Consider the following 27768-nt stretch of genomic DNA (forward strand, 5'->3'; position numbering starts at 1 on the left):
AGATGGTAGAGGACAGGAAGGCCTGGAGGAATGTTGTCCATAGGGTCGCAATGGGTCGGACATGACTTCGCAGCTAACAACAACAACAAACATTAGCAACATCTGTAGAGGAGCAGCCAACAATGGCTTGAATAAGTTGCTGGTTAAAACATCAAGATGGAAGAGAAAGAAATCAGGATTTTACACTATTTTTGTTGTTGTAATATTTCCAAAGCCGAATTTAGGCCTCCCTAGCTCTAGAACAGCTCCGGAGATCCTGCAATACTAACTTCTATATTCTCTTATGGATCAGATTAACACAGGGGTGTCAAACTGCCGGCCCACGGGCCGGACACATCACAACAAAACCGCACCCACCCCATTGCCAGCAATGGGGAAAAAGCTCCGATACATCATGTGACATCATGTAACATCGCGAGTTTGACATGCCTGGATTAACAGTACCTGGAAAGTGTTTGCATTAAGCAAATTTTAATGTGTTATTCCCTTCTGGACAATAAAAAGCAGGCTCTTGTTTTAGGCTTAGACTCCTTGATTCCTGTTGGGAATGATATGTGTGAAGGCATCCAACATGAATAATGATGAACATTCTCTGATTTTCAATAAGTTTGACAGATGGGGAAAATCAGCTGGGAACCTTTGATGTTGGATAGCTTTTTGGGGGGAAAAACAGGAAGGTTTCGTACTAATTAATTTTCCAACAAATTATCCCATCACAATCAAACTTGGAACTGCTGTGCATGTCTGGGTACGTACACAATATATGCACATGCATACATATACATTCTACTATAAACATCTTTATATATAAAGCAAGAATTAAAACAACTACTCTCAGATAAAAGTCAATTCCAATCACCATATAAAATATATGCTAATATTACAGACATTTCTTTCCAATAAAAGTGGTGCAAATTTATTACTAACTTATGTTTCCCCAGCAAGAGCAGTAATAGCTGTGTTTTGGACATTATTACACAAACCAGCATCCATGCTTGTAAGAACCACATAAAAGACAGTCAACTCTGTGGCTTCCGGACAGGAAATCGAATTATGAACAGAATTAAATCATTGCAGCAGAACTCCAGGGCTGCTCAGACCCAGGGGAAATTAGATTCATAAATTCACCAAAGGGATACCAATTTCTTGAATGATCTTCCATTCCAATATTGTCATACTAGTATGAATTATTTTCAGATGCTTTGCAAAGGAAACCTGAGTTGCTTCAGCCTTCCAAATTCCATTTTTATCTGCAGATCCAAATCCAGGTAAAAAAGGCTTGTTCTTTTCAACAAAAAGGAGGCAAGCCACACTGTCAAACATGGATCTTCAAAACAGTTCCTTGCAAACAATGCTGAGGCATTTCAACAGATTTTTAGAGATAGAGGGAGTCCATCTAAAAATATGACATTAGAGATCTTGTTGTGCCAACATCATTTGAACCATTTCTGTGGTCTTGTTTCAGTGTCTTTTCTTTCCTTCTTTCCTTTTTTTCTTTCTCTGTGAATACATGTTGTTTCTAACATTGAGTTCATTTGCCTCACACTACAGTACTGGGATCCCATCACATTTTACAAAATCATCATGATCGTTGGAGCCTTTGTTTATTACAGGCTTTTTAATCTGCTAGGAAGACAGAACATTTCGGATTGAAAAATTTGTAATTCCTCCCTCTGTTGGAGAAAAAAAATCAACTGTGTAGCAGACTTAGCAATTTAGGCAAAAGGGGAGTGTTAGCACATCTGTCATCTTTTGCTGTGGCTGTTTGGCTCCCCAGCCAACAGTTCTTCACTTCTTTGATCCAGTTCTCCAGTTACCAGATAAACTATGGTTCCATTTGTCCAACTTTCTTGTTTGGTCCGAGTGTCTCTGCCCACTGGTCCTGAGGAAGTCGGTGTGATTTTGGCCAGTCGTGCGCAGCACAACAATGTCGAACTGAGTACCATAGAAAAACCACAAAGCAGGAAAGATGCAGTATAGTTGCCAGTTGTATCCACAAGCCAACCTGTAGGTAACACAGAAGATTAATTCACATATTTGGATTACTTCACATTATTTTGTGAAACAGGGTTCATTGGCAATCACTTAGCTGGGTTTATACAATGGAAATATGCTTACAGTTTACACTAGAAAACATGATGTACAAATAATAATAGGAAATACATACTGCTTTACAGTACTTTACAGCCCTCTCTAAGCTGTTTACAGAGTCAGCATATTGGTCCCAACACTCTGGGTCCTCATTTCACTGACCACAGAAGGATGAAAGGCTGAGTCAGCCTTGAACTGGTTACGATCAAACTCCTGACAGTGGGCATAATTAGCCTGCAATGCTGCATTCTAATCACTGCACAACATGGTTAATGGCTAGAATGTCTTTCTTTCTAAAACTTAGCAAAGTGTATAAACTCAGCCAGCAGGTCTTGAAAACCTAAGTTTCCTTACCATTATTCTTGCAAGAAAACTGTATCCTAAACTATTAAATGACATATACATTCATATTCAAAGGCTAGTGACACATCCATTCAATAGCCTGGACCCTGATACCGTTTAGAAGGGCACTGAAGATGGATGTTCCTTGGGATGTTAGGACCAGAGTATTGATGAGCATATCCTGCAAGATGTGACATATAGTGGGACTCCCCAAAAATGAATGTTGTCTTGCTGGGACTTTTGTTTTCCTTTCAGTGGGACTTATCATATTCTGCATTTATTGCTATCCCCCCATTTTTGCAAGTTGAGCAGTCTTATAAAGACCTTAATGAATTACTGAAACATCTTCCTGCAGGACCAAAACATTTCACTTCTCCTTTCCACCATTCCTCCATGTCCAGCTTTCTTCATATTCATAACTGACAAAATCTCCCTGGAGCCCAGGAGGGAATAAATGTTCAGCTGCAAAGGCAGAAGATTATGTTAGAGGGGAGTGGACCTCCCCAGGATTGGAAACTAAGATGGCCCAGTAGCTACTTATTCTCCTGCACACTTTTATTAGCCTCTAATTTTCTAACAACAACAACTTTATTGATTAGCCCTTGGGCCATATCAAAGTACAAAGTTCCAGCAACAAACCGTCACCAAAACTAGATAAAAGCAATCCGAAATGGAATTTGATAAAATACAATTTAAAATGGAATTAAAATACAATTTAAGTTAAAATAGTAATAAAATACAAATTTAAGATATAGATAAAATATGGTAACATTATATTTCGGAGTCGCCCTTACAATCTACCTCAATCAGTCCCACATATGCAGATCTTAACTGGATCATTTTGTTTAAATACTGTGCTACGTTGAATGTCATTTTCAAGTTCTGGCCGGACATAAGGTAAGTTATTTTGATATGGGGATCCCAATGGGTCATTCGTTTGGTATATAGACCAAGATACCTGTCTCTCACCCTCTTATACAAACAACAGTCAAATAGGATGTGAGCCAGGTCCTCTACCTCTGCCGCTCCGCAAATGCAGAGACGCTCATTATACGGTATAGCATGACATCTCCCATATCTGACCATTGTATCAAGCTGTTCGAATCTCGCTCTCGTAAATATCTCCCTAAGATGTTTTGGGAGTTGTAACTTCAAATAACTGTCCACTTGAAAAGTACATTTGTATTTACTCAGCCATTTCAAGTTACCCACCTTACTAAGGATAGCTATATCAGTTTGTGCTTCTATATCCTTAATTCTTTGGGCAACTCTTTTTTTAGATTGTTCTCCTGTTACGCAAGAAACAGGAAGGCCACAGCTTCTTACAAAATTTGTTAGTTTGGTGATCCAGAAGATTTGTGATTGCAGTTTTATTTGCTCTAGTAGGCATAATTTGGGGAGTCTATCAGTCTCCATTTCATTAACTTTGCACCAGTAGTTATAAGCTCTAATTTTAGATAATGCCTGAATCTAATTTTCTAGAAATTGGGACCAAATTGCTCACTGTGATGATACGTATATGTGGAAAAAACCCCAGCCATTCTCAGTGGTGTCCATGTATGGGCGGGCAGAATGGTGGACTCAGCATTGTAATGTAGAGCCAGACCTTTTGAAGATCTGCTGGTCTTAAGCAGACATGGGATTGTAGTGTAACCTTTCAAATAGAGATTTCATCCAATGTCTGTCCACCATCTTTCTGGTTTTTATCTTACCTCCTCCACAGCTTCTGCTGACCCTTTTCATAGATGTGTCATTAGAACTACAAATCCCAGCATCCTTCATCATGCCCTATGCACAAGGAGTATGCTATTCTGAGAACTGGTGATTGGTACCTGAAAGTCTGCTGATTCTGCCCCCTGCGTCTCAATGCTCTCTGATATAACATAAACAGCAGGAAAGGAACTGCTGAATCGACATAATTTAAGTGTGATGCATACTTCTGGTTATCTTGGCAGAGTTTCAGGGCTTTGGTGCAAACATTTAGCTTAATTTCCTTTTTGGAAGAACAGAAAGCATTCAGTACAGCAAGCCTTGACAGAACATTAAAAAGATTATGAAGAAAGAAGACATACAAAAACTCTTCTCTTCTACTGTCATCAGAAGCAGAGATGGATCTTCTTCCAGACTTGTGTGGCTTTGTAGTGCTGGCGGGGGGAGTGAAGCAAAGTGGTGGCACACACAGACACAAGTGGAGACAACCAGGAACAGCTTTGAAGCAGCTTTGAAGCAGTTTGTACCATGAAAAAGATTCGACTGCTTTAACAAAGAGGACAAACTGCTCTATTGTTCATTTGAAGGAGTTCATAGATTCAGAAAACAGAAAATGACTTTGGCAATGAAAGAATGAAAAAGAGCCAATCTATGGTAGAAAGTAATACAACTGTTCATAATGTTTCAGATTCATCAAACTCCTTGAAGTACTGCTCACAGAAGAGCAATAATGTGTTGTTCCTTTTCTGTACAGTATTTTCCAGGCTGCTGGAGAAGAGATGAGAACACTCTGCCCTCTGGTGTTGAGTTTATGAAAAAACATATATTTGATTATTTTGCCCAAAAAACTGAGTTCTCTCAGTATGTTGGCGAAAATCAAAGATGGAATTGTGGTGTAGCCTTTCAAGTAGACTTTACAGAGTTGAAAATAGAAAGAAAATTTCCTTCTTAGTCGCCGAAAATGTGGGATAAAGCATTCATGACTTTACTTAATTCATAGGGGATAGAGATGTACAACATACTGATGATACCTTACTTGTTAGGGCCATATAGACTCACCAAGTGACCTCATGTAGATATTTAAAAAGGAGAGGAGAAAGTGCTGAATCCTGTGGCACCCCACTTAATAGGGGCGAAGGAGCGGATCTTTCCTCCCCAATCATCACCGGCTTGAATCAACCCTGAGGAAAGGAAGTGAACGAGCACAACACGTGCTCCCCACCCCTGATCCCCAAAGGATACCATGTTTGATGGTACTGAAAGCCACTGAGAGGTCAAGTAGGGCAAGGATGGATGCATGACATCCCATGTCAGTGGTCATCCATTGGTACGACCAATGCGTTTCCATCCCATAAAGGTAAAGTAAAGGTTCCCCCGCACATGCGTGCTAGTCGTTTCCGACTCTAGGGGCCGGTGCTCATCTCCGTTTCAAAGCCGAAGAGCCAGCGATTGTCCGAGGACGTCTCCGTGGTCATGTGGCCAGCATGACTAGACGCCAAAGGCGCACGGAACGCTGTTACCTTCCCACCGGAGTGGTCCCTATTTTTCTACTTGCATTTTTACGTGCTTTCGAACTGCTAGGTGGGCAGAAGCTGGGACGAGTAACAGGCGCTCACTCTGTTACGTGGCACTCGGGATTTGATCCACCAAACTGCCGACCTTCTGATCGACAAGCTCAGTGTCCTAACCCACTGAGCCACCGCGTCCCTTTTCCATCCCATACTCAGATCTAAATTCTGACTGGATATCTATTTTTCATGATTGTTCTAACCACTACAGCATTTGCCCATACCAAAAACACATTAATTTTTATTTATTTTTTATTTAACAGTGTTAAATTTTCCTCCCACCCATCCCAAGATCAGAATGATTTACAATAAGAGCAATAAAGTAAAATCAGCCAATCACTATTATCCATCTTACTAGCTAGAAAACCAGAAATAAATACACATATAACACAATGAACCAATCTGGACACCAAACCAGGCAGCCCAACAGCCTAAATCTCTAAAGATCCAACACATCCAACTATAACCCAAATAGCTGACCATATGTCTAAAGGCCAGTGGCCAATCTGACCTTGAGAGGCTGCTATTGACCAATTGGGGATTCACACTAGAATCCTCCTGGATTCTTTTTGGTTCAATGCACACAGGGTGGGAACCTGAAACAACAAACTCTGAAAAATGGAGCAAAGTGAAGAGTTTGTGTTTGGAGGGAGCCTCAAATGGTTAATTACATCAACCCTTTGAACTGCATTCAGAAACTGACTGACAACCAATAAAGCACATCACCACCATCTTTTAAGCCAAATCCAACCTAGCTGGTAGATGGAGATACTGAAGTAGACAAGCTTTTCCCCTTTAAAAAGACACATTATAGTGCCTGTTGAAAGAAGTAATCTATTTGCTGGAGATCAGCAGTCTTGGAGAAGAAGAATCAAAAAGAGAGATAAGGAAGAGGTCTGGAAGAAATTCTTCCTTGTGGGCAGTAGATTGTGAGATACTAAACCACTGGCAGAACTGATGTCCTGTTTTAAGCACTGATTCTCATTGGCTGATGTTCTGATCATGGTCATCATGCAAAGCTCTCATCATATTTCAAAAGTTTTTGGTGAAAGGTTGTTAGTCCAGTAGGTTTTCCGACTGGCAATAGCTCAGTGAGCAATAGCTCCCTTTCCTTTTTCTTTTTAAATCTACATATTTAGAAAGCAACATGGTGACTGGGTAATCAGAGATTCAGTAACAGAGTTTTCAGTACATAATTCAGGTTACATTATCAAAACATCCTTCTCAATTTCCCTTAACATTTCATAGGTAAAGGTAAAGGTAAAGGTTCCCCCGCACATGCGTGCTAGTCATTTCCGACTCTAGGGGCCGGTGCTCATCTCCGTTTCAAAGCCGAAGAGCCAGCGCTTGTCCAAGGACGTCTCCATGGTCATGTGGCCTGCATGACAAGATGCCAAAGTCGCACGGAACGCTGTTACCTTCCCACCGTAGTTGTCCCTATTTTTCTACTTGCATTTTTACGTGCTTTCAAACTGCTAGGTTGGCAGAAGCTGGGATGAGTAACAGGCGCTCACTCTGTTACGCGGCACTCGGGATTCGACCCGCCAAACTCCCGACCTTCTGATCGACAAGCTCAGCGTCCTAACCCACTGAGCCACCGCGTCCCTAACATTTCATACAACCAGTTTAAACTAATAAATTTCTAGAAATACCATGGTCAGTTGAAAAATTTGTCAATTCAATTTCATTGAGATATATCTATGTCCTGTTATTAAAGTTTACCTATTTTGATTTTAATTATATTATTCAAATTTAGCCTTTAACATCCCAAATAATATTCATAACCCAAATTTCCCTTATTTCATTACAGCAAAAACTATAGCATCTAACATGTACACAGTGGCTGAGTAGCTATGTTCTACCTAATAAACATTGTCTGTTTCACATCCTAATATATCACACATTACTGACAGGACCACAGCCTATGTTTATCAATCTACAACTATTTATACATACACAACCAGATTCTGTTTTAAATTTTAGCTAATTCTTAATTCTTAAATAGAATAATCAAACGTCTTTTAACATCAAACGTGGGATCTATAAACCAAATTTCCATTATGTCAGTGCACAAATTATAATGTCTAAAATAAGCCTAATAGATACATAAACACATTCTAGTTCTATCTCTTAAACATTTTCTATTTTAGATCCTGATAGATCACTGATTACTAAAAGGATAGCCTTTAATGGTTCTCTAAGAACTCACTTTTTAAATCTAACTCTGGCTTTCTTTTTTTGCCAATCAGGTTTCCAGACCAAGGCCTTTAAATTGCCAGATAGGTTTCCCTTCGCTCCAGTACATATTATTTGAATCAAAGGAGGCCATCTAGCCATCAGTGATCCACAAAAACCAAACCATTTGTAATCATTATGTTGTTGTCCTGTTAGTTCTAGTCTCTGTATTTGCTCTAAAAACTTTATCTTCAGTTCGGTCTGGATTCCTCTTCCGTCTGGGTTCATCTGCTTTTTGTTTAAAACTTATCCAGTTTTGTAATTAGTGCTTGGCTATCCAGGCTTTCGGAAACTGTCTTTGTTGATCTTCCACGTCTTCTATGTTAGCATCACTATCTTGCACATAGTATACTTCTAAAGTTATAGGATCTTTTGATGGAGTCAAAAGTTGAGTATTAAGTTTTCCCATAGTTTGTTGTTGGTCCTTAAGGTTATTTGCCATAGTGATAGTTCCTTGTACTTTTAGAGTTGTTGGTTCTTTGGATAGAGTCAAATTATTTTTATTAGTTTTTTTCAATATCTTGTTGTACCTTGTGTTCCTCTGTCTCAGTAGTAATTTGTTCCAGTTTTGTTATATTCTGAGTTGTAAATTCTTTAGTTGAAGTCTGGGTTACAGCTTGTAAATTGGAGTTGGCACCTAAATTTTCCACCCTGGAGATAAACATCTCAGAAACTTTATGGATTGTTTCTAATATGAGCTTATAGTCAAGCGAGGTTTGTGGCTTATCAGTCACCATTTTGAAGTAGTAGTAAATAGTCCTTAGTGGAGGCTAATTTTTAAACAAAAACCTCAGTAAATGTTCACCTCCACAAACCTTGAGTTCACTTCCAGCTGTTTCAGGTTTTTATCTTTAGCTGATAATGTCAAGGGCAGTTCCAAAATAAACAGGTTGATTTGCCAAAAAGGCCACAAGATGTCCCCAGCATACTTAAAATCTTTTTCAGACAGGGTAAATTTATCAGTTTTGAGTACTTTTAAGTAACTTTTAAGTAGTTCTTTTCTTTCTTTTCTCCCTTTTTTTAATCAAATAGACAGAATAGCCAGTTTCTGTAAGGATAGGAGTTTTGGGACACCAAAAATAGAAAGGAAGTAAGTCAAATTAAATAGTATTATTCTGTTCAAGGTTTTCTTTTTTCTCCCAGCGTGATCAAAGGCCACCCTTAAGGAGGGTGTGGGGAAAAAGTTCCCTTCCCTCTCTCCTCGCTTGGGGAAGCAAATTCAATGAGCTTTTGGCAGGAAAAAGTAGACAATTAGGAAAGGAAGAAGGCAATTCTCACCCAGTTCTCAAGTGCTTTCAAGTGCTTTGTTGTAATTTTGGCTTCAGCAAGAAACGGCTGAAATGATGGGCCATGGGAGTGGCCAATCCTTTCTTCGTGGGTTTGGAGAGTTGCTCCAAGCCAACAGGAGGGTTGCCGCCCTTCTACCACCGACTGGAGAGACCTCTCCCCCGCTCGTCATCCCTCCAGGGCGACTTTCAACCCCTTTACAGAGGTCCCCCGATGAAGAAATCCAGACAACATGGGGAGCATTCCCTCACGCATCTGGCCGTGCCAAAAACCGGAACCGGAAGCCAGCTCCCTTTTCTTGAGCATCTCAAACATGGTGATATTTTGTCTACATGTGCTTTATTTTTAGAAGCAGTCTTCTCCATCTGGGAAAGTTGGACACAGCCTGATTGTCTTCAACAACACTATTGGCTTACACACTTATTCTGCATATACAAACATTGTTCACTGAAGCAGAACTGATTTCTTTCTACCTGTCCAGCTGATTCCCCCCCCACCTCATGCACACACTTCTCTATAAGAACTCTGTCCACTTATGGACTTACCACCCCTTCTCTGTCCAAGGGACAGTCTGGAGCACTTGTTGGCTGGTAGTTTGAAATCTACGTGTGCAGAACAATAATCACATTTCATGTATTATATAACTGCCCCAGGCTCTTGGCTGCTACCTCTTTCCACATTGGATTCCAATTGATGTGGCAGTTTCCTGCCTTGTCAATTTGACTATGCATAGGAGCATGTGTGTACCTGTGGTTCTTATGGAGTGCTTTCATCTTCTCTTCTAAAGCTTTTCTTCATTTCTTGGATTCAGAAGCTGACATGTCTTCCTATCAGCAGGGCTCTTTCATTTGCTCTCTCTTGGCAAGATAGGAAAGCCTTATGGGTTGATCCCCTTTGTTGAATCTCTCTGAATGCCTGCAGAGTTCAATTTCCCCTTCTGGCTCTGACTGCCATCAAACTCCAGGCACAGATCAAAAGCTCCTTTGATGCTTATGCTCTTGATTCCTTCATTGCTCATTTGGACACGTGGAACAAGATCTGACACTTCAAGGTTATTTTGGTTTTCCCTCTCATCAAAATAAGCAATGCTGTATATTTGAATAATTTGGGTGGTGATATCTACAATTCTTGCATGTAGCAAATATCCAACCAGCACTCTATCCTCACATCTGCAATTCAGTTTACCGTATATACTTGAATATAAGCCGACTCGAATATAAGCCGAGACCCCTAATTTCACCCCCCAAAAATGGGAAAAGTTAGTGACTCGAGTATAAGCCGAGGCTGGGAAATGCAGCAGCTCACCTTATGCTCCTCTCCAGAGATCTTCCCTCAGCAGCGGCCGGCAAAGTAGCTCGCACGCGAAACAAGCCCGGCAGAGGAGCCGGAGCGGCGAGCAGAGGCGCCCGGCCCAGATCCTGCAAGGCCCGGCCGAGACACGCCCCCAGCAGCGGAGCTGCTCCGGCTCCTCTGCCGGGCTTGTTTTGCATGTGAGCTACTTTGCCTGACGCTGAGAAGACCCGCTTGGGCACTCGGGTTGGTGTCAGTCTCCGCAGGCCCTTCTCATTTCCAGGAACGTCAAGCGCGCTTGGCTCCCCACCCCCACGGCAGGGCAGGGCAGGGCAGAGACTTGCTCGCCCTTCTGACGGCCCTGAAGAGAAACGAAGGGCTTGCAAACTCCCCGCGAGAAGCTGGGCGAAGCGCGCGGCTGGGCGAGTGTGTGCCTGCGCGCGTATTTACGAAAGAAACGCTCCGAGAGTTCTTCTTTCTCCGCCCCCTTGGGGGGAACTCTAGCGACTGCTGTAGCCGCGCTTCTCTTCTCGGCTCCGAAAATAGGGATTTCTAAACGCCCCAGTTTTGGGGCAGCGTTTGCTTGTTCCGGGTAGAAAAAACGCTGTCGACCCCGGCATCTTTTGCGGGGAGGGGTGAGGTGGGGTGGGGTGGGGTGGAGGAAGCAGTTTGCGAAGCAGCCGAAATGGGGGTGTCAAGCCCTACAGGGACCAGGGGAGCACTTCCAACAATGCCCGCGCAGCACCGGCGTTTTTTCTACCCGGAACAAGCAAACGCTGCCCCAAAACTGGGGCGTTTCAAGCCATGGCTCCTCCGGCAACAGTCGCTTAAGCTGCAGTTCATCCGGTTCCCCCAGCCTTTCCAAATATTCCAGGCTGGAGCATTCACTCCCTCCGCAGTTCCTCCAGCCATTACGAGCCGTTTCTGGTTAAGTTCAAACAAATACAAGCAGATTCAAGCCGTGGCTCTTTCCGCCCCGAAAATCAGCTGATCGGGCGTTTCAAGCCGCGGCGTTTCAAAACGGCCACAATCTCCCGGCAAGACCTCCTCTGCAGTTCCTCCAGCCATTACAAAGCAACTCTGGTCAAATTCAGGCCGTTTCGGTCTAATTCAGGCAGATGCAAACAGATTCAAGCCGCGGCTCTTCCACCCGAAAATCAGCTGATCGGGCGTTTCAAGATGCGGCGTTTCAAAACGGCTACAATCTCCCGGCCAGACCTCCAGCTGCCTCACCTGACAATCGGGGAGGGGAGGGGAGGGGGGGAGGAAGGAGGAAGAAACCAGCGCACCCTTCGCCCTTTTATTTTCGCAATCGAAGAGGCAGGAGAATGCGGGGTGGGGAGGGGAGAGAGAGAGAGAGAGAGAGTAGAAATCCCTATTTTCGGAGCCGAGAAGAGAAGCGCGGCTACAGCAGTCGCTAGAGTTCCCCCCAAGGGGGCGGAGAAAGAAGAACTCTCGGAGCGTTTCTTTCGTAAATACGCGCGCAGGCACACACTCGCCCAGCCGCGCGCTTCGCCCAGCTTCTCGCGGGGAGTTTGCAAGCCCTTCGTTTCTCTTCAGGGCCGTCAGAAGGGCGAGCAAGTCTCTGCCCTGCCCTGCCCTGCCGTGGGGGTGGGGAGCCAAGCGCGCTTGACGTTCCTGGAAATGAGAAGGGCCTGCGGAGACTGACACCAACCCGAGTGCCCAAGCGGGTCTTCTCAGCGTCAGGCAAAGTAGCTCACATGCAAAACAAGCCCGGCAGAGGAGCCGGAGCAGCTCCGCTGCTGGGGGCGTGTCTCGGCCGGGCCTTGCAGGATCTGGGCCGGGCGCCTCTGCTCGCCGCTCCGGCTCCTCTGCCGGGCTTGTTTCGCATGTGATTCCGGGCCAGGTGCTGCTGAGGGCGAGCAGAGGCGCCCGGGCGACCCCAGCAGCGTCAGGCAAAGTAGCTCGGCCGCGCGCAAGTCCTCGGTAAGTTCTTTTTTTGTTGTTGACTGGAGTATAAGCCGAAATGGATTTTTTCAGCCCAAAAAGTGGGCTGAAAAATTCGGCTTATACTCAAGTATATACGGTAGTTCTCTTCTTTTTTGGCACATGGGCAAACCTTAGAACCAAATATTCTCATGTATTGTAATCTAAGCTGGACTTTCTTCCATGCCATAGTTTGTATAACAGTACCTCTGCACCTTGAGTGGGAATCTGATTTGCAGCTAGATAGCTGTATTGACTATGCCTCATGAGGACAAGAAGCAATGGATAGAACCAATCTAGAACTAAGGAGAAATTTCCAGAGAGTGAGAACAATTAATTAGTGCAGACATGTCAAACACAAGGCCCAGGGGCCAGATCTGGCCCATGAAGTGGTTTCATGCGGCCCGCGAAGCCATCCTGGAAACAGTGAGGGAACGGCCCCCACTGCCTTGGCCCTAGCCCAGAGACCCTTCTCCTGCCAGAGACCCTCAGATCTGTCCCACTCCTGCCCAGGCCCCCATAGGCACCCTTGATGTGAACGATGTAGAGCTGGCCATGCCCACCCACTAGGCCTTAAGCACTTTAGCCACGCCCACCCAGTAGGCCACGCCCACCCAGGCCTTACCCACCCGGCCCCCTGAGGGCAACCGCAATGCTGATGTGGCCCTCAATGAAATTGAGTTTGACACCCCTGAATTAGTGGAATGGCTTGCCTTCAGAAGTTGTAGATGCTCCATCACTGGTATAGGGTCTCCTACTTGCATAGGGGGTTGGACTAGAAGCCCTTCAAGGTCCCTTCCAACTGTGTTATTCTTTTTCTTTTTCTGCTTTATTTGCCATTTCTGCATCCTGCATCTCTTGATTTCTATTACTTCATTGCTTTGAATTATATTCTGGGAAATAGAGCCCATTAGACTAATGTACAGCCATTAGTTCTGTCAAGTACTTTGGCACTGGATTTGCATATATTCACCTCTATTATCTGTGCATAGAATTTAGGATTTTCTGATAAGTTAGTTCTCACCAAAGACACATATACTTTGAACCTTGCCAGGACTTAGTGAAATGCAATCATTTGTAAAAGACAAAATGTATCCGTTTCTGCCTGATATGATTATTTGAATAAGCAAAGTGTATCCACACCAAGAGCTGGGCTGTTTCTTTCTCTTACAAGTTGCATTATTTGCCACCAACTGCTAGAAGGCACCACATAGCTTCATTCTAGTGTTGGGTCTTGTCAGGCAAAAGCTGCCTCCTTCATTGTTATTATTATTTACATTTAACCAGATTTTATATATTGTATGTTCAACAGGCATTATACTTGATGACTATACAGGTAGTCCTCGACTTACAACAGTTCATTTAGTGACCGTTCAAAGTTACAACAGTACTGAAAAAACTGACTTATGACCATTTTTCACACTTACGGCCATTCCAGCATCCCCGTGGTCACGTGATTTACATTTGGATGCTTGACAACTGACTCACATTTATCACAGTTGCAGGGTCCCTGGATTACATGATCCCCTTTTGCAATCCTCTGACAAGAAAAGTCAATGGAGAAGCCAGATTCACTTAACAACTGTGTTACTAATTTAACAACTGCCATGATTCAGTTCACATATGTGATAAAAAAAGTTGTAACATGGGACAAAACTCACTTAACAAATTTCTCAGCTAGCAACATAAATTTTGGGTTCAATTGTGGTTATTTGTTTGTTTTTACAAATTTTATTGATTTTCTAATATTACATTCACATATTTGAAAAGCAACATGGTGACTGAGTAGTAGTAATTCAATTACATACAGATATCATTAGTAAGATTTCAGATTGCTACCATAAACATTTCCTCTCTTTTTCCCTTCATATATACTATTTGTAAATTTAAAGACAAGTTTTATCCTATCAATCACGTAGAAAATAACTTTCTTACATATATCCAGTTTTTAGTTTACACATATTCAAGTTGTTTTAACATACAATCTTTTAGACCAGTGTTTTTCAACCACTGTTCCGCGGCACACTAGTGTGCCGCGAGATGTTGCCTGGTGTGCCGTGGGAAAGATTTTAAAAAAAATGTCAAAAGCTCCTCCCCCCTTCCCCCCCCGAGTTGGGGCCGAGCGAGGGAAGGGGCAGAGGAGACGTCGGCAAAGCGAACCGTGGCGGGAGACGGCGGAGGCCCCTTTGGAGCTGGCCGCTCGGTTTGCCTCCTCGTTAGGTAAGGCACCCTCAGGCCCCTTTAGAAACGGCTGGCGCTGTAGTCGCCTGGATCCAACTGCCTCCATTCCCGTTCCGGCGGGCCCGGGGTCCACTTTCTCCATGCCTGATGCCCGCGAGGGGCTTCCCGGCCATCATTCAAGGACACATTCCGGAAGAAGCGGCCTCGGAGACCTGCTTTCCCCCCCTCCCCCGGTCTATTTGGGAGAATGGCCGTCCGATTTTTCCGATATCTAAGATGCTGGAGGGGGAAATGATGAGTTTAAGGAGCAAGACCCTCTCCGCTCCGGGGTGGGGAAATTTGGGGTGGGGATTCCTTGCCTCGTCTATCATTAAGAGTTAGGGATTTGATTTTTTTCTCCATATTCGAAGGTCGTGGAAGGGGAGATAGTGCTAAAGAAAGGAAGGAAAATAATGTTCCAACTATGTAAAATCGAGATCGGTTTTGGAGTTTCTGCTTCTTGAAAGAGACCTCCTCTCTGGATGAGAGATGAAGGTCCTCCATGTTTAGATTTTGGTTTAAGATGCTGGCTGCATTTGCTTTCACAGTTGAAAAAGGCGGCTGTTTTTTTAAAAAAACAAACCCAAACCCAAAAGGGGTCTTCTCTAACATTTTTCATGCAGAAGGAAGTGCAGAATTGGGGATCCTGCTCTTGCTTGCAAGATTTGGAAGTATAATTTGATATTGGGAAATACTGATCTGAGGGATCTGGGACTGGGCTTTGGAATAACAATTCATTTCATTCATAATTAAGGTTTTCTCAAATCTTTGAATCAAAATTTAGTAGAGCAGACTGTTATCTGCTCCACTGCAATAATTACAAGACATACCATTTACCTCATGCAGGGTTGGAATCCCAGTCAAAGGAATTTGTAAAATCTAACAAAATGATCAGCTAGCTATATTCCAAGGGCTGCTGTCTGTGATTTTTAAACTTACTGTATTATTATTTTTCTGTGTCTGTGTTTCCAGAATGTGGAAGAAACTGGTGCATCTTTGTACCTTAGGCCTATAGTCAATATAGGCACAGAGTTAATTTTTTTAACATTTTCTAATGGTGGAGTGCCTCATGATTTTTTTCATGAAACAAGTGTGCCTTTGCCCAAAAAAGGTTGAAAAACACTGTTTTAGACAATCAATGACCTAATAGATTTTTCAGTTTTAATTTCCACTAACATTTAGATTTAACGTTTGATATTTATCATTCCCAAGATTTTTAATATACTCCCAATTCATCTATCACCATTCCTCACAAAATCTAATGTTCAAAATACACATCCTGTCTACCCTCTATGTCAACAAATTAAGGATGATATCCTTCCTTTTTGCTAGTTTTCGGGGGGTGGGGGTTAAGTAGTAACCAAAATTTCTTTTTTTTCAGTATTTAATACTTCCTCTCTCTTCTTCTTTGTATCTGCTATCTCTTGGTTAAACTAATAATTTTCATTTTTAACGTTCCATATAGACCTGTTTATTAGTTTCATCAATAAGTTTTTAGCTTATCTACATTATTCACCTTTACATGATCTTTATGCACAAATCAATATTCAAATTAGCTATTAGTATTTATACTGCTAAATTTTAGTGAACAAAATTTTTTATCTCACTTCATAACAATGTCTTGTGTTCAACATGCACCTCTTATCTTTTTAAGTACATTCTGTTTTAGATTTCAATAAGATGGTTGAAACTCCATTCTTCTTGAATCTTATTCTTTTTTCCTTTGCCAAATCATCTTCCATGTCCTGGTTTTGGGGTCATTGAACCGATCTCCTTGTAATGTCATGTATATTAATTGATATTGGCAAAACCATCTGGTTGCCATTTTTTTTGAGAGGATTTGTAGATCTAGTGAGTCATCTCTTTATTATTCCATATTGACGTGGTTGTTCTGAATTGAGTATCTTCTCATCCAACTGTTCTTTTTATAGCTCCTCTAGTTCCTTCTGAATTGTATAGGAAACCTTTTCCTTTTTCCAAGTTGTCAATGTCTTTTCTGGATTTTCAAATGTCAATATTTGTTGAATAATAGATTCTTCTGTCATAGTATTTAAAAGTTTCATTTTTTCTATTGTATTTTGTATAGATGGTTCTTTAGTTGTGGTCAAAGTTTGGGCTTTCATATCTGGGCTGTCTTCTTGTTCCTTCCCATAGCCTCTTAGTATTTCATTGGTTGTGGTAAGAGTTTGAATTAGTGTTTTCAACGTATAGAGAATTTGTTGATCTTCATCCATAAGGAAATTTTGTTCCTGGTCTTCTTCCATATTGGTATTTTAGACTAAAGGCTTTACATTTAGAAAATCCAAAAGAGAGAAAAAGGTGTTTTTTTTCTAGGTAGGGAACTCAAAGCCTTTCACAGCTGTTGCTTCAAACTCCTCAAGGTTATGTATCTTATCTATTTCCCTGGGCAGTCAGCCAGGCCCCTTCTAAAGTTTCCCTTTGAGTCCCAAAGTTATTTTAATCTTTTCAGTTCTTCTTTTTTATAAGAAAAAACCCAGATTTCCAACAGAAGTAGACAATGAAAAATAAAAAAATAAAAAGTCTTTCAGTCCACAAGCTTTGAGAAATAAAGTTGCAATTGGGATTCAGTTACTTTTTCAACATTTAAAATGTCCCTGGGTATTTAGTCGCCACTCTTTCTGGAGGGAGGACTAAAGTCCCCCTTCCCTCACCACAGGGGGGAGAATGCTTAGCAGCTTAAGGAGGTACAGAAAATAATTAGGGTGTAAAAGAGGTAGATCTCACCCAGTCTCTTCTGCACTGCTTTAAAAGTTGCCTGGTGGAAAACGTGACATCGGCTGTTCACAGCCTAGGGATGAGCCATAATGGCTTGTCCTTTCATCCGCTGGTTTGGAGGGATCACCAAGTCTAACAGGAGAGTTGCGGCTCTTCTGTGATCCAACGAGCGCCCCTCCTTGCTGGTCACCTCTTCAGGGTGACTTTCAGCCCTTTTTAGGGGCCCCCAGCGATGCGAAACTGGACGGGGAAGAGAGAGGCAAGTCTCCCAGCCATCCATAGCGGCTGCGTGGCAAACCAGAAGCCTCACAATTGTGGTTGTTAAGTCGAGGATTATCTGTATTGTAATCCATTTATCCTTACAGCTATCTTTGGCCTAGCTGTTAGTAGCCTTTAGGAAGAAAGTCTATTGATACTATGGAGATACATCTTCCTTTTTTTATTCATTTGAATTCTTAAACTGTAGCTATCTATAATTAAACCCTTCTTATGGGGCAGGTCTTAAACCTAGAAAAACTAATAGACTGTTCATTTGAACAAGCAAACGAACAGGATAATAAAAGAGAGCATATTTCTATAACATTTTTTCACTTTTATTTTATACAGCAGGGGCACATTTGCTAAGGCTGAATTCTGAGGTCTTTTTTTCACCAATTTTTGGACAGACTCTGGATTTCTGTGCCACATCCTTTTGTGCTATAGGCTTAAATTCTTCCAGTGACTGCATGCTTTCACTGCTCTGAACATTATTCTGCATAAGTTTATTTTCTGAGATGGTATCTTTTGTAAGTAATTCTCCATTTTGGATGACATAACAATGGCTGCCTAAAATTTTACTGCACTCCTGAGAAGAATACCATAGTGTTTTGCTGGTTCTTTATATATTCATGCATTTACAGAGATACCCAAACTCTTTGTGCTAACCTTTGATGAGAAAGATCAGGAAACAGGAGGTGGCTTAAATTCTCATTTAGCAGGGTGCTCACATGAGATGGCGGAATAGGAGATGTTGAGTTAGGAAAGACAGAAGCCTTTAAACACCCAGGAGTTTATTGGGAAGAGAAAGCTTGCATATGAAGGTGATGACTGGCAGATGAAATGGCTAAAATGGATTTAGACACCTCTAGTGGTGACTGAAGATGCATTGATGGAGATAGACTGATGTTTTTAATCCAGGAAAGATACAATTGACAGAACTGAATGAAACCATATTCAACAGTTGTATATAAACAGATCTGCATATTATTCTGATTCACTCCTCTATACTGACCTGCAACAGGTGGGCTGACCAGGTAAGGGACTGCATGAAGGAAGTAGATCATTCCAAGGGCGGAGGATAAGGAAGTGGTCTCCACGACATCTGCTGTCACCACAGGAAGTAGAGTGATGTAGGCTCCATCAAAATAGCCAAAGGTGAAAGAGAAAGGCAGCAGGAGTTGAAAGCTTTGGAGAACTGGAAGGAAGAGGCAACAGAGACCATCCATTGCCACAGCAAAGAGGTAGCAAACATAACGGTACTTCTTCAAACACCTGAGAGGTAATAGTCAAGAAAAGTGAGGAGAGTTAGTTGTGATCCTGTTTTTCCAAGGGGGAAGAGGGTTCTTGAGGGTCTTGTTCCACCTCTTATTCTTCTTTCCTATGTTTGGGCTTTGGGCCTATACAGATTTTTTTTCTCCTGCCAGGCTAGCTATCATTTCATCCAAATAAAAAGCAACATCTCCTTTTTAGGTTATACGCTAACACTAAATTGTAGTGTCTTTTTTTTCTTTTTACAACCCTGTAATCCCTTTTATTGGGGTGGAGTGGGGGCAACTGAATGGAACTAAACATTTACTGGCTGGATACCCTTCCTGACACCTATGCGGAGTTCACAGCAGATATTATCTCTTTGAGCCCTGATAGAGAAATATATGTTGCTGCCTAGGATTGAACTCTCAACACCATGCCACTCATTAAGTCAGCCAGCATGGCTGGCTGAGGAATTCTGGGAGTTGAAGTCCACAAGTCATAAAAGGGCCAAGTTTGAAGACCCCTGCACTAAATTGTAGTGTCTATTTTTTAAATTTTAGAAATTAAATATTATCCATTTACTTTATCTCTTTCTGGGATAAATAATTTGGAAAACTTTTTTCAGACTGGTAGCTTGTGGAAATGCTGCCATTCTTCCAGAAAAACTCATGGGAAAAACCCATCCCTTCCCAGTTCTGCCTACTTTCCTCCCTAATTGCTGCTTGATCTTGCATTTTCCTTTATACATTTAATGGGTTTCATTGTAGTAGTTTAAGTATAGCATCCCCAAATCTAGAACCTGCCCAATTAGTATTGGATCAGCACTTTTCAGAATTCAGTGCTGACTAAGAATATTAAATTTAATCTCGTATCTTATCAGGAGGGCACCAGGCTAGGGAAGGCTAAAACACAATGTTTGGTGTGCTTTTTTTTCAGCTCCAAAAGGCTACAAGAGAGGCTCACAGAAAGGTTTAAAAGAACCAAAGTGTTCTAGTAAAAATAATTTACAGGTCTGTAAAGGCTAGGCTCTTAACAGTCCTAGCACTAACCAGATTCTTGTGATCATCCTTGGGAGGGAGTTCTGATATCCCACAACCACAAATGGAGAAGCCACCAGGCTTATCTCTAATGTCCTGTTCTAGACTTGGCTAATGAGGATACAACCAAAGAAGGAGAACGTTTGTAGCTCAAGATTGAAATGAGAGGTCCTTCGTGCTTTCTGAGCTTGGTTGTTCTCTTGCGCTGGTTTCATTACTCAAACTAGGTAACATCAGTGATGGTCACTGCCTCCAGTTTGCCAACTAAACGAGGAAAAGTCGTTGCAAAAGGTTGGCTTCCTTCTTCCTACTGAACGCATTCTGTGCCAACTGCTGATTGGCTTATGGCTACCGGCGGGATATAAATGGGATTTTTTTAAAAAAAGTGTGGAGACCTTATGAGATTACTGCTTCAGGAAGGTGTGATTCCCTACTTTGACCAAGGGAACATTTGATTTGCAGAAAAACTGCAGGGAAGCAGCTTCTCTTGCTCCACATTTCAGCCTGGCTGTAGACTATATGCACACATAAAGCCCACACCCATCAAAAGTAAGGTTCAAACCTTCAAAGAAAATAATAATAAATAATAATAATAATAATAATAATAATAATAATAATAATAATAATAATAATATAGGAGCAAGGAAAGACAAAAAGAAATTAACTGCAACAGTTTGTGAGGGAGGCCATCACAAATCATGCTTAGGTAAAGGTAACTGGGTGACCGGGATGAGGTGTTAATCAATTTTCAAGTTGCCTGAGTGACAGGTCACTGTGCAGAGATGCTTCATAGATCATTCAAACCCTTAGGAGACAGTGGGAAATGTCACATTAGAAGGAGAGCAGTTGAGGTTGACTATAGGTTGGGTTCCCAATGATCTGAGAATAATACAAAGGCTGCATCACAAAGAAGTGTTTTCTGCAAACAGCGCCTGACATGCAAGGAGAGCATGCAGGTACTTATTGTCTTGCACCATGTCCTTCTCCCACACAGCCCTTTGACATTTACCTTTGATCCGTGAGCCATCCAAAAGTAATATTGCCAATGATGTCAATGACTCCAAGGACAGACATGAGAAAAGCCGCCTGTTGGTGGCTGACTCCAACACTTAATGAGTAAGGCACTAGGTAAACGAAGAGTGGACTACAGCCATAAGCCATGAATAAGATGGACACTGCAAGCACCACAAAGTCTGGCATCAGTACAAAATTGTATTCCTGCTGTGAGCAATGGCACACACACTTGTGAGACCATAGTTTGATCATAGGAGAACAGAAACACCACTGTTTGAAGCCTGACTTTTGCGCTTCCAGCTCAAACTCTTGCTCAGAGAATTCCAGCATGTTCTTGTGGTCCTCTTTTCCTTCAATTGGCCTCATTAAGGCACCACAGACACAGAGGTTCAAAACAAAACCACCCAGGATGAGTAAGGCACCGCGCCAGGAAAAGTGCTCAATCAGAAGCTGGACCACAGGAGCGAGAATGAAGGTCCCAATGCCGCAGCCTGACATAGCGATTCCATATGCCAGGGCTTTTCTCTTATGAAAATAGTTGCCCACCATTGCTATGGCTGGAGAATATGAAAGAGCAAACCCCAATCCTGGAAAGAGAAAAACACACACATACAAAGCAAGCAGAAAATAAATTAACTGTAGTAATCAAGAGGGAATGAGTAATGAAACACTGTATTAATCTGTTTGTTTTTTCAAAAATTATTCTTCCTGTTTTGTATTAATCTGCCTTTTCAAATATCTGTATGATAACTGAATTGAAATAGAAGTTTGAGCTAGTATTTTTGCCAACATTACCTTTAAGAACCAACATGGAGGCAATACGTTTCCTCTTGGTTTATTGCATCTAAGGCTAACAGTCCCATTTATATACCACAGTCAAAACTTACAATTCCACCTATCTTCTATTACTCTGTTTACCTAATACACCAATCATGAATACTTCTAAAGCTCTGGGTTCCATAGATATTTCACTTCTCATAATAAATCTCATTAAGAAATCCTCTATAGATATTTTATAATGCCATCAATAAAAAGAACAGATGCATTTACAGACAATGCTTCCAACAAAGGTTAATAGAGAAGTGTTGGCCCAACACATCAAACATCCATCATAACACAGGATTTTTGTTCCTTGTATAAACAGGTTCTTGGCAGCATTTCAGTGCAATATTTCTGCAAAATTGTTATTAAATAGCAGGGGTCTAAGCAGTAAGCTCACATCATTAAGCTACAAGGGCAGGCTTTAATAAGTCAGCAATTTTACCATAAACATTTCTATGTCTCATTTAGAACTAAAAGAGAACAATGGGATGTTTTTATTTTGTTCTGTTTTTAAAAAGAATGACTCAGTTCATTGGGAATGAGACTCTGGACAACACAGTCAGCAAAAGATGCTAATTCGACATGCAAATATAGTCAATTAACCATTAAATGTTAAGCCTTCACATATACTCAGATGAGAAACAGCAAATGTAAATTTTAAATTCCAAAATTAAGATTTCATCACTATTCAAATGTGAGTATTGTTTTCCAGATCTAATTTTAGTTCTATTCCAATTTTCTTTATTTTCCCTTGCTGGTTTTGTTCAGAGTATCTATAGAATCTCTTCTCTCTTCTTTTTAAAAATTCTTTCTTGGATGTCAAGTCAAATATCTTTATTTTGGTAATCAAACAACAAAAATGCTTTCTTTGAAGAATAAAATTACTACTGTCCCATTACTTTTTGATCCCTAGGAAAAATGATAAAAGCACGATACGAATACAGTTAATTTTATAAGTTTAAGGTTTTAAATACATAAGATAATTTTCTTGAAGGTAACTCCCATTGGATGGCTTTATATAAACATTCTCTTATTCAGTTCCCAAACTATAACAGGGAAATTACAGTAGCCTAATTCAAATAATGTACTCAAGCTGTAATCTTAAATAAATAAATTCAAGTGTAAATTCTGCTGAATGCAGTGTGATTGTCTCCTAAATTAATCCAGGGGATTACACTCCCATGCATTGTATACTACAGAGAATAGAACAACAGCTTCCATTAATCTGTGCACAAACAAACCTATCAGTGCCAGTAATGATACCTGTAAGAATGCCCAAGGACAAGTAAAGATGCTCCAGAGTGGTGGCAAAGGAACTCAAGATAAATCCAGCAGATGCAAGAAGTCCTCCCAGCATGATTCCCACTTGGCTAGAGACATGATTGCTGACGAAACTCCCAAGAGGAGCTTGAAAGGAAAAGAAATCCAGCAAGAACATACTTCCATACCAGAAAAATATATATATTTCACTGAAAGCCGGGCCAAAGCTTCACTTACTTTAACTGTCCCCTTTACCCCCTTTATCTGGCTTCCCCATTGACTTTATTTATTTATTTATTTATTTTATTTATTTGTTTTTATAAACCGCCCTTCTCCCGAGGGACTCGGGGCGGTGTACAGAGTAAGGTAGGTATACAGATTGAACAATAGTGAAAAACAATAGTAAAAACAAACTGGGACCCCAATTAGAGCTATCAGGCCAGGCCGGACTGCTGGAACAGGTAAGTTGTCAGAAGGTCACAAAAGGAGATCCCATGACCCCAGCACATTGCAACTGTCATAAATATCAACCAGTTGCCAAACATCCGAATTTTGCTCACATGACCACGGGGGATGCTGTAACAGTCATAAATGTGAAAAACAGTCATAAGTCACTTTTTTCAGTGCCATTGTAACTTTGAAGGTTCACTAAATGAATGGGTGTAAGTCAAGGACTACCTGTAGGTTTTTCTCAGTTCCACAATAATTCACTTTGTATTAGCCTTTTCTAACCTGGTATCTTAGAGTTGCATTAGGGCTCCAATTCCCATAATTTCCAATTAACAATTTTGGGAATTGAAGTGTCAGGAAAGCTGAATTAGATAAAATCAAGAGCTGTGTCCATTTGGTTCTAGTTATTTGGGACTAAGCGTAAGGAGTTTATACTTAATACAGAACACAGCAGAAACATGCATTGCTGGATGAAGGATTGCATCATTTGCCATTGTAATACTGTACAGGTAGTCCTTAACTTACAATAGTTCATTTAATGACTGTTCAAAGTTACAACAGCATTGAAAAAAGTGAGTTAAGAACATTTTTCACACTTATGACCATTGCTGCATCCCCATGGTCATGTGATTTTCATTCAGATGCTTGACAACTGGTTCACATTTATGACAGTTGCAGTGTCCAGGGGTTATGGGATTGCCTTTTGTGACCTTCTGACAAGCAATGTCAATGGGGAAGCCAGATTCACTTAGCAACCGTGTTACTAACTTAACAACTGCAATGGTTCACTTAACAAATGTGGCAAGAAAAGTTGTAAAATGGGGCAAAACTCACTTAACAAATTTCTCACTTAGCAACATAAATTTTGGGCTCAGTTGTAGTTGTGAGTCGAGGACTACCTGTATATAAATACTTACCACACAACATAGTAGCACAATCTACAATGGAATGGATCCAAGCTGTCCGCGCATAATCTTGTGCAAAGTAAGTCTGGAACTCCACAAAAAATATTGAGATACATCTGAGGAAAGGAAAAATAGAAAACCTAACTTTGGATGCGATACCATCACAGTGAAAGATTAGATAGAAACTGACTGAAGAACTCATTCTAGAACTAAGCCAAAATCTCTAAAAATGATATCCACTTTTAAAGATGTGGAGACGCTCTCTTCAGCATAGAAATGTTGCAGTCTACAATATCTGCAAATCCAGCTTCCATATCAACCATCGTACCAAAACAATAACAGCCACAAATGTCTCCCTAAATGCAGTTATTTTCACAGAGATTGAAACAAGCCACATGTAAATCTAAGAACAGTGTTTACTTTGGGTTTTCAGCAAAAAATGGCCTAGCATACTTGAGCAATGGGTTCACTTTACGACTGCCAGGTTTGTTTACAACCGTATTTGCTTAACGACCACTACAAAAAAGGGTGTAAAATCAGATTGCTCAAATGATGAGCCACTTTATGACCCTCAGGACTTACAATTGAAATTGCCAGACTTAATTATGTTTGTAAATCAAGGACTGGCTATAATGATGAAATTACGCAGTGCTAGGAGATTTCTGTCATTAGCAGGGAAGACAGAGGTTGAGGCCTCATGTTCAATGTTATAATTATACAAAATAAATAAAGGGAGTCAACTGGTATGACTGGAGAGCCATGATCAGAACAGGCCTGATAAACTCAAAAGTTGACTGGGGCAACATGAGGAATACAAATGGCAAAGAAATTCATCTTCTATATTCCAGAAGTGCCAGTCCTGCCATTTGACAAATTAAACTTACGCATGTTATGGATATATATTGGGAATATGTTTTTTTTAAAAAAACCAGTAATCATTATTGTGTTTCCAATATGGGAGAATCTACACTGGAGTGGTAAGCTCTATAATGATAACTTTTAGCCTGACAACATTACCCAGTAGTCATGTGAAAATAATTATGTCACAGTAGTGATTGTGTTCAAGTGGAACACTGACCAGACACTAAAAATATTGTTACCAGTACAGGAAAAAATACTTGGTAACTGTATGGCAAATGCATCAGTCATAGTAATAACTGCTTGATTCTGAGCACTGTGTAGTCTTTCAGCTACAGGTATTTTTGCATTTGGAAGCAATAAGTACAATAGTATGGGTAATTAAAAGGGACGCAGTGGCTCAGTGGGTTAGCACATTGAGCTTGTTGATCAGATGGTTGGCAGTTTGGTGGGTCAAATCCCGAGTGCCGCGTAGCAGAGTGAGTGCCTGTTACTTGTCCCAGCTTCTGCCAACCTAGCAGTTCGAAAGCACATAAAAATGCAAGTAGAAAAATAGGGACCACTACGGTGAGAAGGTAACAGCGTTCCGTGCGCCTTTGGCGTCTAGTCATGCCGGTCACATGACCACGGAGATGTCCTTGGACAAGCACTGGCTCTTTGGCTTTGAAACGGAGATGAGCACTGGCCCCTAGAGTTGGAAACGACTAGCACGCATGTGCGGGGGAACCTTTACCTTTACCTTATGGGTAATTAAACTTTATTCCAAGGCAGTATGAGAAACAAGGAAAAATAATAGAATACAGGTCACAAAAATATATTTAAGAAGCAATAAAATACAGCTTGTACAAAAAGTATAGTGTAAAGAAGAGAGACGAAGAGCTCCCTGTTACTCAGAAAACCCTGAGAGTAATGGCAGATGGACCCCCATCTTCAAGCTAGCAAGTGTATCCCCCCACCCAGGTTAGATCTGCAGATACTGTAGGTTCTCCTCTATAGGCACTTCTGGTTTATATACATCACTGACAATAGTCACTTACATGGGCCATGTCAGTAGAAGGAAGGACAGGATGGCTTAGAAGAACAGGAGGAAGAGCCACTATCAAGGCAATGATCAAATAAAAAGGTCTGAGGCAGGGACAAGAAGTAATGAGAGCAAACACCATAGGACTATCTTCCCTAGTTCACACAAAAATAAAGGGAAAGACGGAGGAAGCCCATTCAGACTTACTAAGATTCCATTACTGTAATTTACAACAAAAATCTAAATGGCATTGGACTCCTACTCTGGTCTACTTGGAAGGGCTGATAATGTCTGCTCATCTCGGCCAAGGACAGAGGGAACAGGGTATCTTATCAACATGTCCACCTGTCCTTGTGAAGGAACAAGGAGGAGAAACATATCTAACTTATCCTCGTCAGGCTTCACTTACCTATGTAAAAATCATGGCCACAGCAAGGCAAGGAATATCTAATTAATAGCCAAGGACAGAGAATATTCAGATTTTTCATACCAAGGACAAGATAAGACAGAATGAATGTTCAAAGTTGTTTTTGTTCAATCCTTGCCTCTTTCTCTCTCCTTAAAAGCACTTTGGTTGGAGTGAATTTAGTTGGAGTAAAAGTGAGCCTCTTTTACTGTTCTGTTTTTGCTTTGATAAGTACCTTGTATACTTTTTGAGACAAATGTTAATTATGCTTCATAAAATGAGGGCTAAAAAAAGCTGAGGAGGGAATACCCAGAGCTTTCACCATATAAGAATTATTCTTGATAATCAGACCTCAAGATGAAACTGTTCCTGTTGCTGAGATTCTTGGAATTCAAGGTGAAATGCCCCCAGTAAAGTCAGGCTTAATCCAATCTGTGGCTGAGAATCCTTTTCAAGATTAGTCGATTCCCCAGAAATGATAAATTGCAATCAATGTGTGACCCTATTTTTTTATTTCATTCATTTATTCATTTTTATTATTTTTGTAAATAACTCAAGGCAGCAAATCCACATAATACTCTTTCCTCCTCCTATTTTCCCCATAACAACAACACTGGGAGGTGAATTGGGCTGACAGAGAGTGATTGGCCCAAAGTCACTGAGATGACTTTCATGTCTAAGGTAGGACTAGAACTCCCTGGCTCTTGGTTTTTAACCTGGGGCCTTCTTCCCACTCCAACTGCAGGCTGTAAGAGAGGGCAAAAATCTCCATGAATAGTTTGCAAAGGGGTTTTGAAAATTCAGCCAAAGGATGTCCAAATGAACGCAAGAACCACAAGGTGTCCACTTCTACTTGTTTTCATCCTGTTCATTAGAAATCATTGTTTGCTACTTTGAGCAAAGGAAAAAAATATTAAAATACAGCAAAGTCTCATGACCGCAAAGGTTACCTGGTCACAGCTCGAGTGCAGATCGTAACAAGGAAGCAGCCAACCACAATCATCCATCCCCATCCACCATCCGGAGGGGGGGTACTTGGACGTTTCTTTGCCATGGCCAT

At 41.2% G+C, this 27768-nt stretch overlaps 1 protein-coding gene across 1 annotated transcript; it reads right to left on the bottom strand.

Moving 5' to 3' along the window:
* Nucleotides 1-1300: 1300 nt before the first annotated feature.
* On the bottom strand, nt 1301-27768 carry SLC16A12 (solute carrier family 16 member 12; the record flags this gene model as incomplete). The annotated part of the gene is made up of 6 exons (XM_081328333.1): nt 1301-2005; nt 18697-18956; nt 20982-21573; nt 23072-23215; nt 24436-24539; nt 27659-27768. 6 exons carry the CDS (start codon nt 27766-27768, stop codon nt 1746-1748), a joined length of 1470 nt encoding a protein of 489 aa, XP_081184459.1. The 3' UTR covers nt 1301-1745.

This window comes from Vipera berus, assembly GCF_964194415.1.
Source record: "Vipera berus genome assembly, chromosome: 5".
NCBI classification, from domain to species: Eukaryota; Metazoa; Chordata; class Lepidosauria; order Squamata; family Viperidae; genus Vipera; species Vipera berus.